This window comes from Delphinus delphis, chromosome 9 (assembly GCF_949987515.2).
Source record: "Delphinus delphis chromosome 9, mDelDel1.2, whole genome shotgun sequence".
NCBI lineage: Eukaryota > Metazoa > Chordata > Mammalia > Artiodactyla > Delphinidae > Delphinus > Delphinus delphis.
This window is the reverse complement of record NC_082691.1, coordinates 21,813,267-21,840,781: the sequence shown is the minus strand read 5'-3', so window position 1 is coordinate 21,840,781 and position 27,515 is coordinate 21,813,267. Positions and strand designations below refer to the sequence as shown.

At 39.5% G+C, this 27,515-nt stretch overlaps 1 protein-coding gene across 1 annotated transcript in view; it reads right to left on the bottom strand.

Annotated features, from left to right (window-relative positions):
• Positions 1-27,515, bottom strand: part of CCDC146 (coiled-coil domain containing 146) — a 109,806-nt gene that overhangs the window by 45,477 nt on the left and 36,814 nt on the right. Inside the window, exons 2-3 of the mRNA XM_060020309.1 lie at positions 3,163-3,245; positions 74-283 (exon numbers count right to left, since the gene is read on the bottom strand). Coding sequence (XP_059876292.1) covers positions 74-283; positions 3,163-3,245 — 293 coding nt within the window. The remainder of the gene's footprint in view (positions 1-73; positions 284-3,162; positions 3,246-27,515) is intronic.

Here is a 27,515-nt window from a genome sequence, read left to right as displayed (position 1 = left end):
TCTCATTTCGTTTATGTGGAAACACCTCTGCTTGTATCTGTCTTCAGCGAGCTTGAGAGAATCATGTACTTACCTATTCAACCTGTACTGATTATGGAACTCTCTTTCCTCCACTGCACTGTATTCATTTTGATACTTGAGAAGTTCTTCTCTCATTTTGGAGACCTCGGTGGTGAATGCCTGTGGAAAATTATCAGCCTGCTTCAGGTGAAACTCCTGCTGTTGTATTTGCTCAGTGAAATGTTTGGCCTCCTGTAGCAGTTGGACCTCTGACTCTTGCATGCTGGGTCCCATAAAAACAGAGATTTGCATAATGAGAAGTGTACACCTTCAATACCTTTAGTAACTCCTGTGGGGAGGGTTCTAGCGAGGAGTGGAGGGAGTATGTCCACACTGCTGCCCCTGTTCCTTCCATTCCTAGGTTCAATTCAATTCAGTGGCATTTTTGTGCCAAGTCTTGCACTAGGTACTAGAGGCAAATGGAGCTCACAGTCTAGCAGAGGGGAGCAGACGTGAATAGGCAGAGGGAATACTAGCTGACAAGTGCTACCGCTAGTGTCTTGATCAGGAAGGTGGGAGATGACAGAGAAAGGCTTAGTTGGATGGGAATGTGATGTTTGCACTTGACATTAAAGAATGATCATGACCTTCCAAGGGTGGGAAGAATAATAATGAAAAGAGTGGGTCCTCCCTCCAGCTGCCCCAGCAACCCTGGCTTTCTCGAATTCTTGGACTCTCATGACCTGATTGAAGGAAAACCTTTTCTTCCTTAGTGATAAGAAAAGACAGTACGTTTTCTAATGACACTTTGCTAGGAAACTAGGAAGAAAAATTCTCCTGTAAAATTATGGACTTCAGTTAATTTACAGATTTCTGATCATAACATCAGTGCCTGGCTACAGCTGGACGTGAATGTCAGAGCAGAGGGCGATTCCTACAACTCCAGTTATATTCTATGGCTTTGGCTTTATCTTGGGAAAAGGGTTAAGCATCTGGCTAGAGGCAGAACTGAATGAACATAGAAACTGGACTTAATGGAATCTCCAGTAACCTTCTAGAAATCATTCACCTATGCTGCATCATACGCTAACATCAGCTCCAGCCTTACCGGCAGCCTTGATTTATCTTTCTCAGAAACCCAACTTCCTCACATTTGCCATCTCTCCTGTTTGGAAGCAAGACCCTGCCAGTTCCTGTTTTAAAGGCAGCTCTGTGTGTGTGTGTGTGTGTGTGTGTGTGTGTGTGTGTGTGTGCGCGCGCGCACGCGCGCTCCCCAACAACTTTCCTCACCGGGAGAAATCTTCAGGTTTCTGCTCATTTGCAGAGATGCCCAATCACTTAATCAAGCCTGTCTCAACTGAAGTTACCAGCCCCACCCATTTTCTCAGGCTTCAATATGTCACTTGCTCAACAGCAGAACATTTATTGGGACATCCTATGCTCCAGGCGCTATGTTAGGTACCAAATAGCAAAAACAGCTATAAAGATAATAGATGCAATTTCCGTTAATGAAAGCTGGAGTTATTTCTTACAGTTCAATTTCCTTGTATATACTTTGTAAATCTGAAGTTACCTCATGTCCTTAACATGAGTCTTCAACTATGGAATTGTAAGGCATTGGCTTGGGCCATAGTGCCTGTTTTCCCTCAGAAAGTGGGTGAACAAGGTGGTTAGGGTTCCAGCCAGAAGACATGTGGTAACTTACATACATGGACTTGAAATATAGTGTCAGCAGAAGAGAATTTAACAACTCTTATAATGTGGTTTCTATGGAAGACTCATTCAATTTCAGTCCAGCATTTCTAGCCTATATCTGCCCTGCTACAGCCCCGGCAGCAAGAGTAAAGAGTCGATATCTTCATGCCTCTCCCACCCACCAGGCAGTGGGGTGGGAGAGAGTGGTGGGTGTTGGTTGTAATCACAAAAGAGGGAACTAAGGGGTCAGGAGGGGGTAAGATGTGGTAGCAGAAGGGAAGTAATGGTTTTGCAACACAGCCATAGCCTTGGTCCTGCATGTCTCTCTGACACTGGAGGTTGGTTAGGAACGGAGAGGGAGCTGAGTGCGTATGGGGTGGAGTCAAAGTGAAGGGAACGTAGGGATGCAGTTCTGCTCTTCTCCTTCACTCCTCCCTCAGGCTCCCATCCTCAGAGTAGCCGAATGCATGAGCAAGAAAAGAAGTAGGAGTAATGGTTGGAGATCGGGGGAGAGGATGGCTGGGGAATCACAGGATGGAGTTTCCATTCACTGTGTCTCTGCTTGGATTTTAATGAAGATGTCATGCAAAGCTATGAGGCAGAAGGCGGGGAAAAGGAAGAAGGAGGCTTGGGAGTAGCAGCGGAACAGGGTTTCCCCTTCTTTCTCACTCTCCTTCCCCCTTGATTCCCAGTGGCTGATGGCAGATGCTTAGGAAACCTTGTTGAATTATTCTGTTGAAACCTCGTCTTCTGACCTCTGCTAATTAGGACTGGGCTAAGGCGAGTAGCCAGGGATAGGAGGAACAGGTGAGAAGTAAAGACAGGAATCTCAGCAGATATAGGCTGGGCTTGTCACAGAACCTACACCTCTGAGTGATGAAGAAAGGTGGGGAGGAGAGAATCTTACAGGAGTGTGCTGTAGCAGAGAATGTCAGGGCCTCACCGAAGTCCCCTTGGCACACTCTAGGGGTCACCTGTAGCTTCGATGGACAGTTATCATATATAGCAACAGCATCTCTATGCCTCTGCCTGAGAGCTTTCTCTGGCCAATGGAACTTCTTGACTTCTCACAGGGTAAGCTAGAAGTGCCAGGAGCTCGCCTACCCAGAAGCAATCTTTGATCAACGAAGGATGGAAATGAGTGAACAAATATGCCAGCGTCCTCACCCTTCAGTGGGAGAGCTCTGAGGTGTCTTCTACAGTCGCTCAGAGAGTCTTCAGTGAGACTGAGCCCCAGTTGCCTGCAATGTTAACCTGAAGATTAACACACCCCCAGCCGGATAGCACCCTTCCCCATCTCACTTCCCCACTGTCTCACAATAATTTCTGGTATACTTCTTAAAACGCTTGAACTCAAATCTTTGTCTCAGAGTCTGCTTTTGGGAAAATGAAAAATAAGACAGGTCCCACTACAAGTAAGAAGTAGAGATGTGAGTAGAGGTGTCTTCACGCCGGTAAATAGCATACCTTTTCACGGTATCATGCAGTAAGGTGTACTTGGCTTTTAACTCTGCCATCCTGGTTCCAGGAAGTTTCCCCATAGCATGTAACTAGCAAAGAGAACACAGGAATACAGGACCACTATTAGCCATCACCTCCTTTATGCTTTAAGCAGAGATAAAATGGGTATTTGGATGTACCATAAAATCTTTCAGTTAAACATTAGGAAACATATGAGGCAATAAGGCTTATTAGAAAGATGGTAGGTGTTCAGAGAAAATGGTTCTAGTTCCGTTCTTCTCTGAGTTCTTGGGCGAGTTCTTTTACCTCTCTAGATGAAGGCTGTGATTTCTTCATCTGTAAATCGAGGGAAGGAATTGAGTGAAATTCTTTCAGTTGTAAAACAACCGTATTTCTAGGTTTAGCAAACAACCTACAGAGTATAGATGACTAGGATGGCTATTTGTAAGGTGAGAGAACTAATAATTATTGAGCATCTTTTATGAGCAACTGTTGTACATCAGTTATTTTATTCCTGAAAATGTTTTGTGAACAGGAATTATCTCCATTTCAAACTAAAGTTTAGAAAGGTTAAGTAATTTGTTTAAAGTTAGAGAGCTAGTTAAAGGCAGAGTCAGGATTTAAACCCAAGTGGTCCAGCTCCAAAAATCCATGATCATTCCTCTGTACCACGATGCCTCTGCCTCTGCTGTCAAAGAAACATGAAAATTTATCTGGTACACAAAGTGATTGTATTTATTCCTTTTTCATTTCTGGCAAAAGAACTTTTGATTTACTCTCTGAGTTAGGTGATAAGTAGCTAACAGACATCATAACACAACATCAAACACTAGTGTTACCATAATGCAATGAGCATTTGCATTAGGTTGAACTTAACTGGACTGCTGGTGACATGGCAACAAAAAATAGAACTAAAGATAAGATTTGGGTTTCTCAATGCCCTGTTGTTCTTAGCTCAGAATATTTCTTGAGTCCATCCACTTTCCTCTCCCTTCCCTATCCCGCCAGTCTTGGTCACACCATCTCTCAGCCGGACTACAGCGAAACTCCAACCGCCCCCTCCCCATCTGTGTTTCCACTCAGGGCCCCTATCCATCTACTTCCCATGGAGATCATTTTAAAAAATCAAACATGCTCTTGTTATGCTTGGTGCTCAAAACTTTTCAAGTGGAATAGAATTCAAGACCCTCGGTACAACCCCTGAGGTCCTGTCTGACGCTGCTTCCCTCCCATCAGCCCCTTTTCACAGCACCGTCTTCCAGCTCCTACTGCTGCAGCCACACCGGCCGCCTTCTGTTTCCATAAACGCATGAACCCCTTTCCTTCCTCAGGCCTCTGCATTGGCCATTCCTCATTCCCACCCTCCTTCACTCCAACTCTTTCTTCGTACCTCAGCTTCAATATCCATAAAAAGGCCTTGAAAAGCTTAAAAGTCCATAAAAAGGCCTTCTCTGAAGTCTATATCTAAGACGGATACCCACATACACCGCACCCCCCAGACAACTCTGTACTTCATAACGTAACATATTACCGGCTGTAATAGTACATTTATTTATTATGATCAAAAGAATGTTATTCCTCAGCTGGTATAAAGCCCGGTGAGGAAAGGGCCTGGGTTACCCTGTTCTTCACTGTATCCTCAGCCAGTAGAACCCCAGGCGCAGTGTAGGTGTTTGGCATATACGTGCTGAGTGAGCAAATGAATGAATGGAACCGAGAACATGCAAGTGCCTGAGTCTACAGAGTGGGGTTTCATGGTTTCTCTACCAGAATCAGGGTAGGAAAACATTGTTAAATGCACTGTGCAACCATCTCTTTGTGAAAGTATCTGGGATCTTTCACGAGGGCCCTACAAGCTGGTGCCAGGCCTGGGTTCCAGTCCCACAACCCTCTTTTTTATGTATGAGTGAAATATGGGGAACAGGATATTTAAAACCTTTGAGGAGGTTCCACTTCTCACTATATAATTTATGTGTAACTTCTTGTTTTTTTTTTTTAACATCTTTATTGGGGTATAATTGCTTTAAAATGGTGTGTTTCTGCTTTATAACAAAGTGAATCAGTCATACATAAACATATGTTCCCATATGTCTTCCCTCTTGCGTCTCCCTCCCTCCCACCCTCCCTATACTTCTTGTTTTTAATTTAATTTAATTTGTTATTTTTTTTTGGCTGTGTTGGGTCTTCATTGCTGTGCATGGGCTTTCTCTAGTTGTGGCAAGCGGGGGCTACTCTTTGTTGTGGTGCATGGGCTTCTCATTGAGGTGGCTTCTCTTGTTGCAGAGCACGGGCTCTAGGTGCGTGGGCTTCAGTAGTTGTGGCTCACAGGCTCTAGAGCGCAAGCTCAGTAGTCGTGGCGCACACGCTTAGCTGTTCCGCAGCATGTGGGATCTTCCCAGACCAGGGCTCGAACCTGTGTCCCCTGCATTGGCAGGCGGATTCTTAATCACTGTGCCACCAGGGAACCCCCCCATGTGTAACTTCTTAAGTGTTGAGTTGCTGTTGGTGGGTTGACCTAATGTTAGATTTTATAGATATTTAATTAAACACATTTATTTTGGTTCTGCGGTTTTCTTTCTGAATTTTTGAGCCAATACATAATTTATTTTGTATCACAAACATTGTCATTGGCTCCTAAAAAGGGTGTAGGACATAGGCACTGTACCTTTAAAGTCTAACTGGTTAAAAAAAAAAAATCTTTTCATATGGACACTCTTAAAGGAGAAAATTAACTGGGAAAAGGTTGTGTGTGTGAGTGTGGGCTTATATGAGTATGTGTGTACTAGGAAGGCCACATGGGAGCCAGCCTTGTAACTAGCCAACAAACTAGCCTAGTAAGATAGCCACTGGAGGTAAGCCATTGGGTAAGGTAATTATGGAATCACATGTTTAGAAACACATATAGTATTTTGTTTTAAGGCTGAAGAGACCATTACCTTCCACCAACTGCCCTGCACAATGGAAACAAGTGAACTGACATAGGGCCTCCCTACAGTAGCCCACAGTTCAAGGAGAGAGACACAAAAGAAATTACAGAATGCTTAAAACTACACTCAGTAGTTTTATTATTCATAAAAAAGCATATTTGGTATTTTGCAATTATTTTCTTTATATTGTAAGTTAAAGCAAATAAGTACAATTATAAATTATAGACCCTTTCCAGGGGGCGGAACTTCCAGAATGGTAGTGTGAAGAGCTCGATGAATCCTCTCTCTCAAAGAAACATTGATCAAACTGGTCAGAATTATCTAAGACAACCATTTACGGTGTCTGGAAGTTGACCTAAGGGTGTGCAAGAAATTGAGAGGCATTTATTTAACAAAAGCTACTGAAACTCACTAAGAAGCGTGGGAGACTGTGGCATTTGCCCCATGAGCTGCATCCATCACCCTTAGCTCCCAGTTGTGTAAGAACTATTCCGGGCAGGGTTGGCGGCCAATGAAGAGCCCACTGCCCCCAGCTTCCTATTCCTGAAGATGCATTCAGGCGGGTGGGGCAGCCCCAGAAAACTGCTGCACTCCACCTCCCCTCCTGCCCAGCTCCGTTTGTGAAAGAACTTCACCGGGGGGCAGCTGCAGCCGTTCAGTAGTGCCCACTCCCCACTCCCCAAGCTCCTGCTTTCCAAGGAGTCTCTGGGCAGGCGTGGCAACCTAGGAAGATCAGAGTCCCCTAGCACCCCAGCTTCTGCTGATCAAGTCCTGCCTGAGAATGCTCACTTTACTTGGAACAGTGTAGACTATTCATGTCCCAGAGCATTGTCAAAAACAATAGCTATCACAGGAATGAACAGTAAGAGGAGGCTCATAGCTTGGTGATACCGGTGGAGGCAGATCAGCAGTTTAACAGAGAAATCGTGGCCAGAGACAGTCAAAGAGGACCCTGCTAATATCACAATCAGTACTGGTGGTCGAGAAGGCTGTGGAAAAGCTCAAGGCTGTGACCTCCCGGGCATGACCAGAGAGGGTACTTCCAAGCTATCAGTCGCTGAGCTAAAGGTGGGGCAGATGTGTAAACGCCCTGAACCTTGAAAGTGGTCCCCAAGCCACATACAGACTCAGTGGAAAAGGATGAAACCTTTACTGGCTCGGGAGGCTTAAATACAATCTCTGACTAATCAATGACTGACCAAGCTACGGAGCACGGCACCCAAGAAGCCAAACTTAATAAAAACAAGGAAAGATTAACACAGAAACAACAGGGGCTGCACACTACGGAGGATACACTTCAGAATTAGTTCAGCCAAGTCACTAAACAAATAAACGTTTGAACAGCAATAACAAAGACAAAACAGCAACAGGAAGAAGCCTGGGGAGGATCAGAATCCGAAGTTGCTCCAGCGTTATCCAAAATGTCCAATATTCAACAAAAAATCATGAGACGTGCAAGGAAAAAAGATTGGAAACTGCTTTGGGTGTGTAGACGTTGGACTTAACAAAGACTCCAAAGCAGCTATTATAAATATGTTGAAAGAATGAAAGGAAACCACATTTAAAGAATTAGAAGTGATTATGATGACAATTCATCAAATAGAGACTATCAATAAAGTACTGATCTCGGATAAGAACTAAGATTTTTAAAATGATGTCCTTTGGGTAGTAAGAATGTATGGTTTTTATATTTTTATTTTTCCTTATCTGTATTTCCTGATTTTCTCCAGTGTATACATAGTACTTTTAATAATACAAGGCTGTTAAAATATGCTTGAAAACTCTTGCTGTAAGCAATAGGAATTCAGAGCAGAATTTCAAACTGCAGAGTACTGTGATCAGATCCTAGTGGCAGATACAGCCAAATTCTAGCTCAGACTTTTTGCAAACTCAGCTGTATTTTCCCTAACTTGAGTCTCATCTGAAACAGCAGTAGTTCCAAGCTTGATGGCAGGTGGGCCAAGGATGCCTGTTGGCAGGTTTTATGACCACAGAAAAAGCAGGAAGGTGGAGAGATTTCCTTTCCTATTTGCTATTTCCATCACTCCACCAGCCAGATTGCCTTTGGTACCCCAGAATCTGGAAGAAAGCTGACAGGGCAAAACATCTGATATGCCTTTGTAGTTTTTACATAACTTGGAAAAGGTGAAGTCGTAGATGTTCGGAAAGAGGACTGATAACCTATCTTTATTTGGTCTACTCTACTAAAAACAAATCTCTTAAAAAGAAAAAGATTCAATTCTAGTAGATGAAATGCTTTGCTCATAAACATAAACGTGGAAAAGATAGTTGCATTTTCACACTGCGTGATACAACCGGGTACAGAAACCAAGTTTGTCACGTTTTATAAATGCAGAATCTAAGAAATAGAGCATAAAGCCCGAGTTTAAGTTGTCAAAGAGTATAGACAACAAAAGGTTAGATATAATGTCATAAGTTCATAAATATGATTTCACAATAGGTACTTGTTTTACTGAATTGCCTTGTTCGTAATTGAGAATGGAAGGAAACATTTACTCTAGAGCTCAAAGTTTAACAAGAGTTCATGATTCATAGATGACATGTAATAATATGGAAAAAATTTTGAAAATTGAAATTTTAGGACATTCCAAGGAAAGTAATAGCTCAGTAAGAGCTTTTACCAAGTGAATTTATCTGGAAGGGGGTCAGCATGAGGAAACAATTAGGTGTTTGTGTGGGTGTTTGCAGGGCAACCGAGGTGGCCATCGTTATTAACCTACTCTATTCCTGTTGCCTCTTTGACGTTACCTACTGGTGGTCTCATCCTGAGAAATAGCTGCCGTGCTGTGGGAGGTAGACAAATCCTTACTATCCTTATCTCCCTCTCACCCTCTCCCTTTCACTGCTAGAAATAAACAACACAGCCATTTGAGTCGCTCAAACGCAATTGAACTCTCAACAGTGATTCATCACTCTTTTTGTTTGACTTTTCCCCTTAGTCGTTATATCAAGTTTTAGCTTTTCTGTACACCTAACTCGTTTACCAAACAAAATTAGGCCACCTAAACTCATCAACGAATCCATTTATCTTACACCTACACCCACTTTTAACTTCTTTCCCCAAATCTCAAAAATGAAATCTTCCTTTCCTCCTGTCAAGTCCAACCCATCCACCTGGGCTCTCAAACATATACTCTCCTACTTCTTCCCAGGCATCAGTTATACCTTCTCTCCTTTATAACCTCTACTTGTCCTACTTTGCTGGCTCAACACATAGAAGTCAAGTACATTACAAGTGGACTTTGGTTTGAATTCCAGCTCTGCTACTTTTTAACTCTGTAATTAGGAGTAATATTTAATCAATCTGTACCTCAGGTTTCTTCAGTTATAAAAGAGAGACAAAAATAGCCCCCATTACATAAGACTCTAGTGAAGACCAAATGAATCAATATATGTAAGGTATTGAGTATAGTATCTAGTACACAAATAAGGGCTTAATCAATGTTAGTTATTATTATTATCATTAGCATTATCCTCAACCTGTAAATTTGCTCAAGTCTATCTCATTAAAAACAAACAAACAAAACCAAACACCCCTTGGATGCTATGCTCCCATGTAATTACCCCTTTCTTTCTCTCCTTCTCTTTCGTTTCAGTTTTTCTCAAAAGAGTTGTCTCTGCCCTTTATCTCCACTCCCTTACCTTCCAGTCATTCACCAATCCATAGTGACCAGGCTCCCGCTCCATCACCAGACTGGTAAACAGACAAATGACGTCCTCATTTCTCTGGCTGATTTTGATATTTTTCTCATGATCACCGTTTTTCAATTATTTGTTTAGGATATGTCCTGGTGCGGTTTTCTTTGGCTTGAGATTTGTTCAAAGTTTTCAATCTGTGGGTTTATAGTTTTCCTCAAATTTGGAAAAATTTCAAGTGTTATTTCTTCAAACATTTTTTTCCGTCCCCTTGTCTACTTCTTCTGTGACTCTAATTAATCATTTGTTTGGCCACTTGATGTCCACAGATCACTGATGTTCTGTTCATTTTTATCTTCCAGTCTTTTTTCTTTGTTTCATTTTGGATAGTTTCTCTTGCTATATCTTAAAGCTCACTAAGCTCTTTATCTTTAGTGTCTAATCTGCTCGTAATCTCATGTGGTGAACTTTTCATCTCAAATGTTGTATTATTCATCTTTAGAAGTTTGATTTGGGTCTTTTTATAACTTCCACTTCTCTCATTATGCGCATGTTTTCCTCTACCTTTCCCCCTACATTCAAAATATATATAATAGCTGTTTTAATGTCCTTGTCTACTAGTTCTATTTTTGTGTCTACTCCATTGATTGATTCTTCTCATTATAGGTCAGATTTTTCTGCTTCTTTGCATGCCTACTAATTTTTTTTTTGGCAGTACGTGGGCCTCTCACTGTTGTGGCCTCTCCCATTGCGGAGCACAGGCTCCGGACGTGCAGGCTCAGCGGCCATGGCTCACGGGCCCAGCCGCTCCGCGGCATGTGGGATCTTCCCGGACCGGGGCACGAACCCGTGTCCCCTGCATTGGCAGGCAGACTCTCAACCACTGGGCCACCAGGGAAGCCCGCCTACTAATTTTTGATTGGATGCCAGACACTGTGAGTTTTACACTATTGTGAAATGGATTTTTCTTTCTTTTTTGGGGAGGAGTATTCCTTTAAACACTTGGGGGCTTTGTGAGTCACAGTTAAGTTTCTTGGAAACGGTTTGATCCTTTCAAGCCTTGCTTTTAAACTTTGTTAAGGAAGTCCAGAATAATCCTTTTTCTGGGCTAATTTGGTCCCACTACTGAGTCAGTACCCTTCTACTGTGTCAACAGGTCTTTTAAACCTCCTAACATGAACTCTTCTTGGCTCTGCATGAACTCCAAGTATTGTTCCATTCCCTCCTCTCTGGGAGTTCTTTCCCAGCCTCAGTGGTGTCCTCACACGCATGCTCTGATCAGTTTCCATCGGCAGACTTTTGGAGCTCTCTCTCTCTCCCTCTCTCTCTCTCTCTCTCTCTCTCTCTCTCTCTCTGAAACTCTTCCATTGCCTCACCTGTATATTTTAGTCAACTTGGCTTCCCTGAACCCTAAACCCTGTCTCCTCAAATCAGCAAGACCACCTGGCTCTGTGTGGAATCCCCTCCCTATGTTATCATTTGGAAACACTCTCTAAGTAGTAAAACGGGGCAGTTGTAGTTCTCAACTCTTTTATTTGCCTGTTCCTAGGGATCACTGTCCTGTGCTGTTGTCCAAAGTCTGAAAACCATTGTTTCACCTGATTTGGTCCATTTTTTAGTTGTTTCAGGTAGGAGAGTAAATCTAGTTTATGTTATTCCATCTTGATTAGAAGTGGAGCCCCAGTGACCTCTTAATTATTAAATTCAAACATTTCTCTGTCCTTACCATACTTGATAATTTTATGACATTTATTACTATTGACATTACAGTTCATTGTTCCTTGAACTCTCTCCTCCTCTGGTTCCTGTGACATAGGGTCTCAGGGTTCTCTCCTTACTCTTCTGTTTTCTTCTCTGGTCCTCCTTTAAAAGTTGGTGTTGCCCATGATTTTGTCATTACCTTTTTTCTTTTTTAAAATTATTCGCTGTCCCTCATCTGCACTACCTCCTACTCACAGTCTGAATCTACCTACATGCTGATGACTCCTGAACAGAGGGGCCTGCAGGCTACTGTTATTGCACAAGCTAGGACTTTATTTGGGCAAGGGCCATTCAAGACTATGGGAATTAGGGTTAGAGAACAATAAACATCTTCATCTAACACCTGGAACACATGAAATGGTTTACATAAATGATACAATATCAATGTTCGTGTACTGTGACCATTTTTTTGGAGAGAACTTTGATATTATGGGGCATTTCATCCATAGATTCTGTTGAACTAGATATCATCAGAGAGTTTCTTAGAATAAACAGAATCTATATAGTGCTATACACAAGTCTTCATCACTTCTTATTGAGAAGGTGGCAGGAGATAACGAAGCACTTTCCTTACTTCAAGTTGTGTCCCCTTGAATCTGTCCTTCACGCTGCCAGCAGAGTGCTTTATCTAAAACACAATGTTTGCCTTGCTTAAAACCCTTCAGAGGATCCTGTCACCTTCAGGATTAAGTCTTGGTCCCTTTACATGGTTTACCAGGGCCTTCATGATCTGGCAGTTGCCACCCTCTCCAAACCTGTCTCCTCTCTTTCTAAACCTATTGTGACCATTTCAGTTCTAGGCCACGTGCTGTGGTGGGCAGAATGATTCCCCCATCCCTAGATGTCCACATTTCTAATCCCTATCATGTGTAGACTTGTTACTTTATATGGCAAAAGGGACTTTGCAGATATGGACTTTAAGATGAGATTACGGTGGACTATCTGGCTGGGTGCAGTCTAATCACGTGAGTCCTTTAAAGCGGAGAATCTTTCTTAGCTGAGTCAGAGGTATGAAATGGAAGAAGAAGGAAAGATTGGAAGTGTGAGAAGGACTTGACCTGCCAGAGGAAGGGGATCTCAAGACAAGAAATAAGGGCAGCCTCTAGAAGCTGGAACAGGAAAAGAACCAGATGCTCCTCTAAACCCCCAGAAAAGAATGCAGTCCTGTCAACACCTTGATTTTAGCCCACTGAGACTCATATTGGACGTCTCACCAACAGAATTATAATATAATAAATTTGTGTTTAAGCCACCAAGTTTGCGGTAATTTGCTATGAGAGCAATAGAAAACTAACGGAGTTCCATACCATGTCTTTGCACAGTATATTGCCCTAGCTTCAATTTCTCTCTCCTGTCCACTTGGAGAATTCTTATTCTTCCTTAAAACATCTCAGTGGTCAGCATCTGTGGCTGCCTGACATCTCCAGGCAGAATTAATTCTTTCTCTCTATTGCTTCTGTATTTTTAGATGCACCTGTTACTGTACACATTGTACACTATTACCTCTATTATCATATTACACTAATATGTCTCCTCCATTGGGCTGTGTAGTCCTTGGTGATAGGAATCCTACTGTATTCATCTCTGAGTCCCAGCCCGTAGCTTGGTATCTTATAAGTACTTGGCAGTGTTCCTTAAACTGTGTTGACTTAAGCTTATCTTAAAACCAGTAATGTAGCTGGAAGCACTCTTGTTCATTCACTCACCTCCATTCCAACTGACTCGTCAGAGAAGGCAGGTGTAAAAGGAGGAAAAGAGCAAGGTAACCTGGCCTGAACACAGGACTTGAAAGAGCAGAGAATGTGCCAGACAAAACTGACTGCCTCACCCCACAGCTCCCCTTCTCTCTTCTGTGTGGCTGGCAAGGCTCACAGGATGAGCAGGGAGATCTGGGACGGTTTCCCACAGCTGTCTTGTTCCTCCTTTGGTGGCCGACCACAGGAATGCGAGGGGCAAACAGGACCTCCCAGAGTTAAGGTCGCAAATGCAGTGGACATGGTGGGTGAATAATGCAGGTGGCTTAACTCTATGTAGGACTTCAAAATTAAGTGACAATAATTATAAGATAACATGTACAGCCAAATAAATAAAAAGCATGCCTGAGCACATACATGCTAATGAGGGGCATTCCTTTAAAACACTCACATTTGTCCCAGTGAAACGACGATTGCTTGGAATTTTAACGATCATTTATCCTTTGTTTAAATGATTTCCCCCTACTTCCAAAGATCTGGGAAAAGATGATGGCAGGTTGGAGTGGCTGTGAGCCCAGGAGGCGGGAGACGAGCCAGATTAAAACCCAGAGGCCTCTTTCTGAACTTCAAAGGGTGAGCTGATAGGTAAGAGTACAGAAGCTAACGGGGCCAGAGTCCTGAGGGGCATTTACACGAGGGCCAGAACATAGTGGGGGCAGGAAACAGAGCCAGGCTAAAACCACGAATGACTGAAGTCACAAAAACAGGAACCAGGAGAGTAGGGGTGCGGGCAGGAGGGGCGTGGGCCCCAGAAGGAACTGTGTTGCCTGCTGACTCTGACCAATCAGCTTTCAGTCCTTCACATGCAGCGTTCCCACCTCTAGGGCACCTCTACAGACCTTGAGTGGGTTTAGGCAGGGAGAGATCCAAAAGGGAGCCGGGACATTGGAGAACAGAGCATCTCTCACACAAGTGTCACAAATGTATAAAGATGGTCTACTGTTCATCTCACTATGCAGATCACAGGCCACAGCCCCTGCCCTGCCCCTGTCTTAAGAAGCTGTCACTGGAAACGTGGTGAGCCCAGAGCGCAGCGGGCAGGGTCCGTGGGCCAGGGTGCTCTCTCTGCTGCTGCGCCCACCTTTCAGGCTCCTCTCTGTGCTGAGAGCACCGCCCCTCACAGCTGGCTGTCAGCTGTCAGCCCCCAGCTCTGGGCTATGAGGTTACAGATAAAGGATATCGCCACTTCCCGCAACAAAGAAACTTGGGACCTCTGGTGCCCACATTCCTGTTTTGAAGATGCTTTTGCCCACAGTGCTCTTCCCAGGATCCATAAATAACAGATCATTTACCGTAGAGGAATCTGGGAAGCCTGGGTGCCAGCAGTGTGGGTGCCACGGCAGTGCCACCCTCCACTCCCCCTTCTAGCAGGCAGATTGTGATGCACAGTGAAGCTTTTCACTGCTAATCGAAGAACTGTTCTTTGAAAAAGAACAAAAACCCAAAGTTGCAGCTTGCACTTCCCCATTGATACCATAAAATGGAAACTTGGGAGCAGAATATGAGGATGTTTGAGTTCAACTCTTGCTGATCCCCCGGTACGGGGGCTTTTCATCCTGGCAGCATATTTGGACAAGTCATTTAATTTTTGTTCAATTTATTCTGAAGTATTTTATTCTTTTTGATTCTATTGTAAGTGGAATTGTTTTTGCGATTTCTTTTTTGGATTGTTTATTTCTAGTGTGCAGAAGCCATTCAGTTTTGTTCAGTAAAATTATTAAGCATGAAAACAGAGGTCAATCCTTAAAACCTGGTATAAGCTTTCCTATGTGTTCTACAAATGTTTCAGATAAGGCAGAGTATCTTTGACTCTTGTATTTACTTGAAATAGCCTGAGTACCTAGAAAACTGCTTGACACTAAGATGCTCAGAAATATTTAATGAATGAGGTCACTATATCTCACACATTCCTCAATTAGAGTGCTTATCTCGTTAAGCTGAAATCATGCTCACATATCTGTTCACCAGATGGGAAGCTCTCTGAAGACAAGAATCATTCTGGTGTCTCAAGAACCTAGCATAGTACATGGCAAACAGCAGGTGCTGACACATGTCTCAAGAATCCATCAGTATCTAGCAGACTGGGGGTGTGGCATGAAAGGTTGGGCATATCACAGAAGGATATCTCAATGTACGGTTTTCTCTCTCCACGTACACATGTGAATCGGGCCAAAAGGATCAATGATGTCACTGAAAGACTCTAAAAAAGTCAGTCTAGAAGGAACACCAACAGCTTGAAGGGTGTTTGTGTGTGTGTGTGTGTGTGTGTGTGTGTGTGTGTGCGCGCGCGTGCGCGTATAAAAGATAACAGGATATAAACTTGGTATTGATTGTGGAAGATTTATGGATTGGTTGATTGTATGTGGAATACACACTCCCCATACAGGTTGGAATGGAATATTAAGAGCCTTTGAATAGAAAAACTGTCAAACATTTTCTCCTGACGCTTGTCATCCAGGGAAAGTCGTCAACTCAATGTGCTCTACCTCCAAGGATGCATAGCTCAGCCCATAGTTACTCTGTATTAATGACTTCAGTAGATTGGTAGGTCAAATTTAGGTATCAGAGATGTTCAAATCCGTCAATAAAGCATAAATTCCAACACCTGAATATTTGAATCCTAAAAAAACTCTTTAAAGGGCAAGATAATAGAGTTTTTATAACTAAATGGGTATTATGATATGTTACGCTTAAACCCAAAGTTAGATCCTCAGAATCTTTTGGTTTATGTTCTAATAGAAACCAATTAGTCACCTTATAAATTTCTTAAAAAACTGTAATTGAATGGTAACAGATGGATAGCAACTACCCAAGGCAATTAATTATATAACAAATTATCTTGGAATTTCCTCAGAATAGGGTGGAATATTCAGAAACTAACACAGTTTTCCAAGTAATCTGGTTTTTATGATGTTTGGAGAGTTTTTTAGCTTGTTTTAGTTTTGGGAAAAGGAGAGAAAAACCATATAATACAACCAAGTATAATTTTAACTTCTTTCAGTTGATACCAACTTTGATACCTAAGCAAAGTAAAATAAAAAGAAATGAAAAAAACGTTAAAAAAATAGATTCTAACAAACATTTCACCAAACACAGCTGTTTCTAGTTCACTAAGTCAACGATTACAAAATATTTTAATGTGCTTTCTGGCAAACAGGAATAGCCTCATTTCGTGGAAGTGCCACCTTTCCAGTTATTCTTGATAGGTTGTAACAATATAAGGATCAGTAATTATTTCTACATATTTCTTTATCAGGAAGAGAAGGTAAGATACTACCTATGTCTCTTAAAATATGTAAGATAGCCCTTAATCCATGTCACAGCGGTGTATTTCACTCCAAACTTTGCAAACTAGCAGTCAAAAGTATAAATCTGCAGATGTTTTTTAGTATGCACAATTTTTAAAGTTAGAAAAATTAGCCAGTAACGTTTAAAAATTTGTAGATTTTGCCATAAAAAACTGAATTTGCAGCTTTTCTTGAAGAATTATTAGATTTGATGACACCGGATTCATATTCTAACATTGTAATAATCAGCTGGCATTGAGCAGAGACTGGCTTTCAGAAGTGATAGAACAGGCTGCCCCTTTCACAAGAAGCACAGTCAGCCCCCTGCCCATTCACAGTGTGTGCAGTGCCCTGACAGCTAGGCTGTTCCACTCATTCACATGCCCTTTACGGGCCTTGTAGGCATTTAACATTGGGGTCCTGCTTTGTGTCATGTTTTATAAACATATATATACGTGTGTGTGTGTGTATATATATATATATATATATATATATGGACATAAGGGTGTGTGACTGCATTGTGTGAGGTTTAGAACTTAATGCTTTAAAATTTCTGAGATTTTCCTGCTACTTTTCCATTTTAGCTTCTGATACTTTTATGAAAAGATGAAATAAACATGTCTGATACTTTTTTGACTAATCGACATACTCTAAAAATATTTAAATTGAAATATTTTATTATTTGGATATTGAAATATATTTTATTCACTTTAGTAAAACTTTATGCACCATGGAACAAAAAATAAGCTAAAACGGTTGTGAAGACAATGTGAAAAAATGTGTCAGTCGGCTAAATTTGGCAGGCAGAGGGGGGTGCTGAAAAACAGGAAACATTCAGTTAACATAAAGAGCTTTTCCTTATCTACAAACATCATCCTTGCAGCTAATGACCCCTTTGGCTCTGTATTTTATGGGCTTTGATGAAAAAGCAAATTATAATTTGTAAGGAAGTTGCAGATAAAATTCTGAACAAATTACCCTAGCAGTTATCATTTTAGTAGAGGTTTGAGCCAAATAAGAAGTGAACATTCAGTAATCAAAAAGATTACTGAGTAGTCAAATGAGAAAATTATTTCCAGGCAAGTAAAGCACCAGAACACAAGGGTTTCTAAGAGGGGAGTTATTGGGACAAAAACAGTATATTCAAAAAGAGTGTAATTTATGACTTATGATAAGAAGAAAGACTGGAAATTCCATAAAGGTAGGGACCATGTCCACCTTTCCCATCACTCTGTGTCCAAGGGCTAGCCCACGTGGAACTCACAAATACTTGTTGAGTAAGTGAAAGAAAACACACATGCAAGTGCTTAGCAAATAGCAGTCATTCAATAAATATTTACTAAATAAATAATTCATCAAATGAATTTATTCAATAAATGGTTACCAAATGAAAATACACAAAAAGTACAAATTAATAATTCTTCTCTTATATGTTATTGAAAGTAATGCTTAATATTTATTTATTTATAAGAGATTGCTATGTACTATGTTAGGTGCTTTATGTATGTTATTTAGTCCTCACAATAACCCTGTGAAATAAATATTACAATCCAAAATCTGAAAGGTAAAAGAAAACTGAAGTTACTTGAGAAACTTGAACAAGGTCACAAAGCTTGTGAGAGGCTTTGTAGGAATTTGATCACAGTTCTATTCTGTCACTCATTTTTAAGTGAATTAGAGAAACTCAGAAAGGAGTAGAATAGTCTCTTGCTGATGGCATGGAGACAGCGTGAAACACATCTAGAGAACTTAAGGTAGTACAGGTGGGCAGACATAAAAGACCATAGGAGTGGGTAATATTTGTAGAAGGACAGACACTGTGTCAAACTGATGTTGTGAGGAAGGGTAGGGTGAAGAAATAATATTAGCTAACTTGAAGTCACTTGTAGTGTGAAACCAAAAGACAGTAGTCAAAAATAATTATAAAAAATGAGAAATGATATTATATAAAGATAACCATTATAGGGCTTCCCTGGTGGCACAATGGTTGAGAGTCCGCCTGCCGATGCAGGGGACACCGGTTCGTGCCCCGGTCCGGGAAGATCCCACATGCCGCGGAGCGGCTGGGCCCGTGAGCCATGGCCGCCGAGCCTGTGCGTCCGGAGCCTGTGCTCCGCAACGGGAGAGATCACAACAGTGAGAGGCCCGCACACCACAAAAAAAAAAAAAAAAAAAGATAACCATTATAACAAAAGCACAAACCTTCCTAAATTCAACAAGCTATACTATATTTACCTTATATAAATATAAAGGAAGGATAAACTTTAAAATAGAATTATACTATAAGAAGAAGGAGGAAATGGGGAAGGGGCTAGGGATAGAAGTAATATTTCTTTGAATATACTTCATTTTGTAGATATGACTTAGAACAGTATAGTACCTTAATTAGAAAATTAAATTTAAAATCAGTTGCTGAAAACTGAAAACAAAATAAATCAATTGAACATAACTATGTATCAAGTTGTTTCATAACTGCACAGTAATTTAAACAATTATATAGCACAATTAGGGAAGTATGAACTGACTGGATAGCTAATGACATTAAGGAATTTTTGTTAGCTGAGGGAATGATAATGGCATCATGGTTACATTTTAAGGGAGTTTTTGTCTTTTAGAGATACATACTGAAATATTTATGAACAAAAATACTTTGATATTAGGGATTTGCTTCACAATAATCAGGAGTTTGGTGGTGTGGGAAATGAGTGGGGGATGAATCTAGATTGACCATAAATTGATGATTGCTGAAGCTAGGTTATGGGTACTTGGGGGTTCATTATATGATTTCCTTTACTTTTGTATAGGTTTGAAAATTTTTATTAAAAGGTTATATATATTTCTTGATAACCAAAAGTATCAGAATTTAGATATCCAAGAGAGTGTTGACCTAAAATACTTTAAAGGCTATTAATTTATTCCAATAATATTATATTGTTTCTATAAATATTATAATTGTATATTATAATAATCAATATTATAATATACTTAAGCATCCATATAGTCAATGTTAGTTTTTTAAAAAATCACTCTCAGTTGGCTTGTTTTCCTACCTTACTCACCAAACTTAGGTCTACAGAGAGCTAAAATGAATCTTTGACTTTCCTCAAAACCCATTCCATCCTCAGGGAATGAATATTTGCCAGCCATAGAGATGATGAAAAGAATATACCACAGAATTAGAATAGACTGTATTGACTAGTTTAAAAAGAAAGCACAAAGGAACAAAATTTCCTAGAACGTCTTACAAAGACACTTTGAATATGTTCTGATATTCTTATGAAACTTAGAGACTACACACTCTATTCCACAGAAGAAAACAGATGCTTAGCATTGACTGGTATCCCATCAAAGTGGTTTTTCACTTCTATTTTTTTGTTTTTTACAGAGATGCTCCTTATTTTGAGCATTTTGAGAAAAATAGATGAATGTAATTAATAGAGATGAATAGAATGTTAGTTATACTTACAAAGAAATTTTTGGAAAAATCTGAACAATCTAAACTATAGTGTTTAGATTGTGCATAAAAACAGTATATGTCAGAACAATATACTAGGGGCCTGGAATATGTTATCTCATTTAATTCTCTAATAATCCTATGAAATAGGTATGTGCCAGAGAGGCTGTGCTCTAAGGAGAGAAGCAAGGGTTCAGATTCATGGTGACTTCAGAGTCCATCCTCTTTTCACTACTCCACTCTGCCTCCTGCCATTTTGGCTAGAATCGGACAACAGCAGTTACAGGCTTAGTACTAACTATTGAGAATTTATTATCCTTTAAGCACTAATTTCAAACAAATAGCTAGCGTCACATTTTAATTATGGAACTCTAGAGGAATTTCCACTAAAATAAGAAATAAGGGGGCTTCCCTGGTGGCGCAATGGTTGAGAGTCCGCCTGCCGATGCAGGGGACACGGGTTCGTGCCCCAGTCCGGGAAGATCCCACATGCCGCGGAGCGGCTGGGCCCGTGAGCCATGGCCGCTGAGCCTGCGCGTCCGGAGCCTGTGCTCCGCAACGGGAGAGGCCACAACAGTGAGAGGCCCGCGTACCGCAAAAAAAAAAAAAAAAGAAAGAAGGTAGGGAAGAGTGACTGGTATGAGCATGATCATTGAATATAATTCAGAAAATATATACCAAGGGATTTAGACAGGAAAGTGTGTATATATGAGGAAGAGGGGCAAATGGTCATTATTTGCAGCTGATATAAATACCTACATGAAAAATACAAAATAATTTTATAATGCAGTAAGGTGTCCATCTATAAAATAAATTTATAAAAATATAGCTTTCCAAATTAATAAGAAGTTTGAAAACATATTGAAGAAAAGATCTGATTCATAATACCAATGGGAAAGATGAAAAATCTGGAGATAAGCTTAACAAGATATGTGAAAGATCCATATACAGAAAACTACAAAAGTGTATAGGGAAATGTAAAAGAAATTGTGAACAAATGTCCCAGGCTGATAAAAACATTTTAAAATAGGCCAATTATTCCCAAATTAATCACTAGAATTTTTGGAACTTATTGTAAAGTCCAGTTGGAATAATAAGTTATTTAAATTTATAAAAGGAAGACTTCTAAGTGTGCATTTTCCCTTTCAGATTTAAGATGCATTCTAGATCTATCATATTTAAACAGTAGGACAGTAGCACCAGGATAGAGAGCCATATCAATGTAACCAGAAAACATTTTGCTTATGGATAAGTTCATGTCAGTGCAGGGAAAAGGTGGAATTCATTAAAACATTGTATTGTAAGAACTTTTTAAACATTTGGGGGAAAAATATAGTTAGGTTCCTATGTCACACTTTAAAACAAATTCTAGAATATTAAAATTCAAGCATAAAAAATAAAACCATAAAAATAATAGAAAATGCACATGGCATTTATATGATTGTAGTATTATAAAGGAATCATAAGGAAAAGATTAATATAAAAATGAAACATCTAAAGACTTCCATATATGTAAATACCACAATTGAAATTCAAATGTCAAAGTTGAAAAAAGTATGCAAATACTTGATATACAAAGAGCTAATAATACAAATTTATTAAAAAAGAACAAATAAAGTTTTAGAAATTAAAAGAAAAACATTATATTGGAAGAATGGAGATCATGAAAATAAAGTCACTTAAACCCAAATGACTAATAATTATATGAAAAATTACCTAATCTCACAAACCCTGTGGCAAAACAGTTCTATTCCTTGATAAATGCCCACAGAGGTGCATGCACAAGTACACCAAGAGACACGCACAAGAACGTTCAAGTTGCATTATTAGTAATTTATGAAAATTGGAAACAACCTCAATATCCATTGGCAATATATTGGATAAATATAATATTGGTAAAACCAAACCATGAAAATATACATGCAAAAATATGAATGATTCATAAATATAACATAGAGTGAAAGAAACCAAACACAAAATAATACATTTTGTAGAATTCTGTTTCCATCAAATTTAAAAATAGGCAAAATTGGGACTTCCCTGGTGGCACAGTGGTTAAGAATCCTTCTGCCAATGCAGGGGACATGGGTTTGATCCCTGGTCTGGGAAGATCCCACATGCCATGGAGCAGCTAAGCCTGTGCTCCACAACTACTGACCCTGCGCTCTAGAGCTTGTGAGCCACAACTCCTGAGCCCGCATGCCACAACTACTGAAGCCCGCGTGCCTAGAGCCCGTGCTCCACAACACAAGAAGCCACCACAGTGAGAAGCACGCACACCACAATGAAGAGTAGCCCCATGCTCCACAACTAGAGAAAGCCCACACACACAACAAAGACCCAACGCAGCCAAAAATAAAATAAATTTTAAAAATAATAAAAATAGGCAACACAAAAACGTATGGTGTATGGGGATTCATGCTTAGGTGGTAAAACTATTAAGAACAACAAGAAAAGCATTATCATGAAAGTCAATACAGTGGCTACTACAGAGTGAATGACAGAGTAGGAGGGGAATTTCCTGAAGCTGGCAGTATTTTTTTTTTGACTGGATGGTGGTTGAGTATTTGATTTCAATTGTATCTTTATATTTTGGACACTTTATATGTGTTAAATTCAGAATTTAAAAAGATTAAAACCTATGTAGAAGATGGTCTAATTTTTATAAAATTACATACAAACATATATATTTGGAAAGATGGTTTGAAATAGTCTAAAACGTTAATAAAAGTCATCATTATACTACACTCAACAACAACAACAAAACAATGCCAATTCAAAAATGGACAAAGGATCTAAATAGACATTTCTCCAAAGAAGAATACAAATGGTCAATAAGCACTCAACATCACTAATCATTCTAAAATACAAATCAAAATCACAATGAGATAGGACTTCACATCCAGTAGGATGGCCATTTTCAAAAGAACAGGAAATAACAACTGTTGGCAAGGATATGGAGGAACTGGAACCCCTGTGCATGGATGATGGGAATGTAAAATGGTGCAGCTGATGTGGAAAACACTATGGGCAGTTCCTCAAAAAATTAAATGTAGCATCACCATAGGATCCATCAATTCCACTTCTGAGTATACACATAGAAGAACTGAAAGAAGGAACTTGAACAGATACTTGTACAGTCATTTTCATAGCAGCATCATTCATTACAGCTAAAAGGTGAAAACAACCCAAATGTCCATCAACAGATGGGTAGATAAACAAAATGTGATGTGTAAATACAGTGGAATAGTACTCAGCCTTAAGAGGGAATGATATTCTGATACATGCTATAACATGAACAGACCTTAAAGATATTATACTAAGTGAGATAAGCCAGATATAAAAGGACAAATAATGTATGATTCCACTTATACGAGGTACCTAGAATAGTCATATCCATAGAGACAGAAAGTAGAACAGTTTTTACCAGGGGTGGGGCAGCAGAGAATGGGGATTTACTGTTTATTAAGTACAGAGTCAGTATGAGATGATGAAAAATTTCTGGAGATAGATGGTGGTAGTTGTTGGATAGTAATGTGAATGAATTTAATGTCACTGAACTGTACACTTAAAAATGGTTAAAATGATGAATTTTATGTTATGAATATTTTACTACAATAAAAAGTGGTAGGAAAAGATAAAAAAAGAAAAAAGTGGTAGGAATATAGTTGTCATATACATTTCTGTATTTTTTTTTTTTTGAGGTATAGGTGACTTACAATACTATGTTAGTTTCAGGTATACAACATAGTGATTCAAAATTTTTATAGATTATACTTCATTTAAAGTTATTATAAAATATTGGCTATATTCCCTGTGCCATACAATATATCCTTATAGCTTATTTATTTTATACATAGTAGTTTGTACCTCTTAGTCCCCTACCCCTATCTTGCCCCTCCCCCCTTCCCTTTCCTCACTGATAACCAGTAGTTTGTTCTCTATCTGTGAGTCTGTTTCTGTTTTGTTGTATTCATTCATTTCATTTTTTTTAAGATTTCATTTTGAGGAAATGATTTCCACTTTTTACCACTGAATATGATGTTAGCTGTAGGATTATCATATTTGGCCCTTATTATGTTGAAGTATGTTCTCTCTATACCCATTTTGTGGAGAGTTTGTGTTTTTTTTTGTCATAAATGGATGTTGAATTTTATCATAAGCTTTTTCTGCATCTATTGAGATGGTTGTATGACTTTATTCTTCAGTTTGTTAATATGGCATATCACATTGATTGATTTGCAGATATTGAACCATCCTTGCACCCCTGGGATAAGTCCCACTTGATCATGGTGTATGATCGCTTTAATGTATTGTTGAATTTGGTTTGCTAATATTTTGTTGAGAATTTTTGCATCTATGTTCATCATTGATACTGGCCTGTAATTTTCTTTTTTTGTGTGATATCTCTGTGTGATTTTTGCATCAGGGTGATGCTGGCATCATAGAGTGTGTTTGGAAGCATTCCTTCCTCTGTATAATTTTCTGGGGTAGTTTGAGAAAGATATGTGTTAACTCTTCTCTAAACGTTTGGTAGAATTCACCTGTGAAGCCATCGGGTCCTGGACTGTTGTTTGTTGGGAGTTTTTAAATTACTGATTTAATTTCATTGCTTGTAATTGGTCTCTTCATATTTTCTATTTCTTCCTGGTTCAGTCTTGGGAGATTGTACACTTCTAGGAATTTGCCTGTTTATTCTAGGTTGTCCATTTTATTGGTGTATAGTTGTTCATAGCAAACTCTTATGATCCTTTGTATATCTGTGATGTTGGTTTTAAGTTCTCCTTTTTCATTATTGATTTTATTGATTTGGGCCCTCTTTTTTTCTCGATGAGTCTGGCTGAAAGTTTATCAATTTTGTTTATCTTTTCAAAGAACTAACTCTTAGTTTCATTGATCTTTTCTATTTTTTTAAGTCTCTGTTTCACTTATTTCTGCTCTGATCTTGATGATTTCTTTCCTTCTATTAACTATGGGTTTTGTTTGTTCTTCTTTTTCTAGCTCCTTTAGGTGTAAGGTTAGGTTGTTTGTTTAAGATTTGTCTTGCTTCCTGAGAATTTCTGTATTTTCTAACCTTTTTTTCTTAATATTTATTTATTTATTTGATTGCACCAGCTCTTAGTTGCAGCATGTGGGCTCCTTAGTTGCAGCTCGAGGGCTCCTTAGCCATGGCATGGGAACTCTTAGTTGCGGCATGCACTTGGGATCTAGTTCCCTAACCAGGATCGAACCCTGGCCCCCTGCATTGGGAGTGCGGAGTCTTAACCACTGCGCCACCAGGGAAGTCTCTCTAATCTTTTTTATAATGAGCAAGTATTTCATTTATAATCAGAAATTATTCTTTTCAGAAAAGAGATTTAAAACTTTTTTTTCACTTGCCTTCTAGAATGCAGTTCTTGGCAGGGTGAGGCATAATAATAAAAAATTATTATTCTAAGAATTTATACTCCAAGCCAGACAACGCACACAAGCATAAACAGAAAGACAGGTTGAGAAAATTATAGTGACAGGTTAGAATATATTGGAGAAATTGTCTGAATCATTTTCACATATAGCAAGGTATGTGAATAGCTCATTTGGTAATGCCCAGTTATTTTGAAGGACGTGAGGAAACTTTATTGCTTTCTAAAATCCCAGGGGCATTGTACCAGGAAAGTTTTAATATGGGTAGACTATATTTTTGTAGCATTTTTCTATAGTCTAGCTACAAATTAAGGGTACCTTAGAGATCAGTGTAAACTAGATGGCATGGAAATTGGGAGACATGAGCAGCCTTGGCCAGGCATGGACAGGTCATTTAGTTTTTCCTAGACCTGTTTACTCATCTGTAAAATGAAGGGGCTAGTCCGCATAACATGTAATGTCGTTTTCTGAAGTTTTACAGCACTGGAAAAGTTTGAAATAGCTGTTTAATATTAAAGTTCCTTTATTAAACTGTAAATGCTGTTTGTTCTAGATATTTCATATTAATTACTGGAATATGTATCTAGTATATTCAGCTTCTACCTGACAATGTTATTATTCTATTTGATATAGTACTGGTGTTTTAAAATATGAAAAATTCAGGAAATCACAGTGAATTAAATTGTTATGAAGGCAAATAGTTCCACAGCAAAACTCCTTTAAACATTGGAAATTGGGTATATTGGCTAAAAATTCACACTGTTTATAAAGTAAAGGTGTTTGGAAGGTCTATGTCCTAAAAGTTTATTTAACTTCATTTATGGCAATGTAATAATATAATCTGAAGCAACTATTAACACAACTGGCCACTGCCAAAATGATGAAGAAAGCATTTATCTTTGATGCCATAATGCTCTGATTCCAGTCATGTCCTCTAACTTTGTTCTCTCAATTCCCATTCCGGAAAAGAAATCCTATAAAATTAGCTTTCCATATGGACTTAATATCTTCTTTAAACAAGACTCTGGTACAGACCCCACCATGATTCAATTTCTCTCCCTGTTTTCCCCTCGAGTCTCTTTTCTTTGTCATCTTTATCCCACCACCTTCATCTCTCTGGGCTCCACTACATTCCTCTGTACTATATTTCTGTCTTCTGTGTTTTGGGTGGGAGTTAGCAGGAAAATTAGAGAACATGGGCCACATAATAAGCAGCAGATGTTAGCTAGTCGTGGAGCAGGGAGGAAGAGCCACTTAAACCTAGCCTAGATTCTCCCAGTCAGGCCAGGCTCCTCTTCTGGGGCTTGCCTTAGAAAAGAGAAAAGTAAAATCCCCCAATCCATATGCTTTTAGTTGCTAAAGAACAGCTTCTTCTTCCTCCGTACCCCTATGCCTCACAATGCAGAAGCAAAGATAAAACAAGAGGGAAAAAATAGGGAAAACAGCAAATGTAAAAGCAAAAGGTTTTAATATGTTTACCTCCTGTGCTCTTATATTTTCAGTGCTACAGCTGTATCTTTATTCTGTGCATTCTGCCTAATCTGTCCTTTATTGAATTAATAAACCCTATGATCATTAGATAACTTTTAGACCTAGGAAAGCTATACACGCCATTTGTACAGAATATGGTTTTCTTTTAAAAATCCCTTTCATTCCAAACACTCTGCTTTGTAAATGGGAGATTTTGGAGTGCTGGTAGTTATGGAGGTGGGTTAAGAGGCAAAGAAAGAAGCCTAATAAAGAAAACGGGAAGTTCTCTTCTCTGCCAGGAAGCATATATCCAACATAGCCATGATTATATACAGACACTGTACAACCTTTGTGGTCTAATTTGAAAAGAATGACTCTAAAGTTGGCTATTTTCAGAGTTAGCAAAGGGAGAGGCCAATGACATGGCATAGTGGGAGGGAATTGAGAGGTGCAGAAAAGGCCTTGGTGTGCTTACCGACCCCCTTTCTAACACCAAACACATTGCCTTGGCCCAAGGCTGGCTCTGGCTTGAAATACTTTGCTCTGCAACTTAAAGCTCCATGAAGTGAGGACTGGGTCTGTTTTTTCACTTATGTCATCCCCAGGGTCGGTACAGAGCATGGTTCAATAAATGCAAAATAAGGAC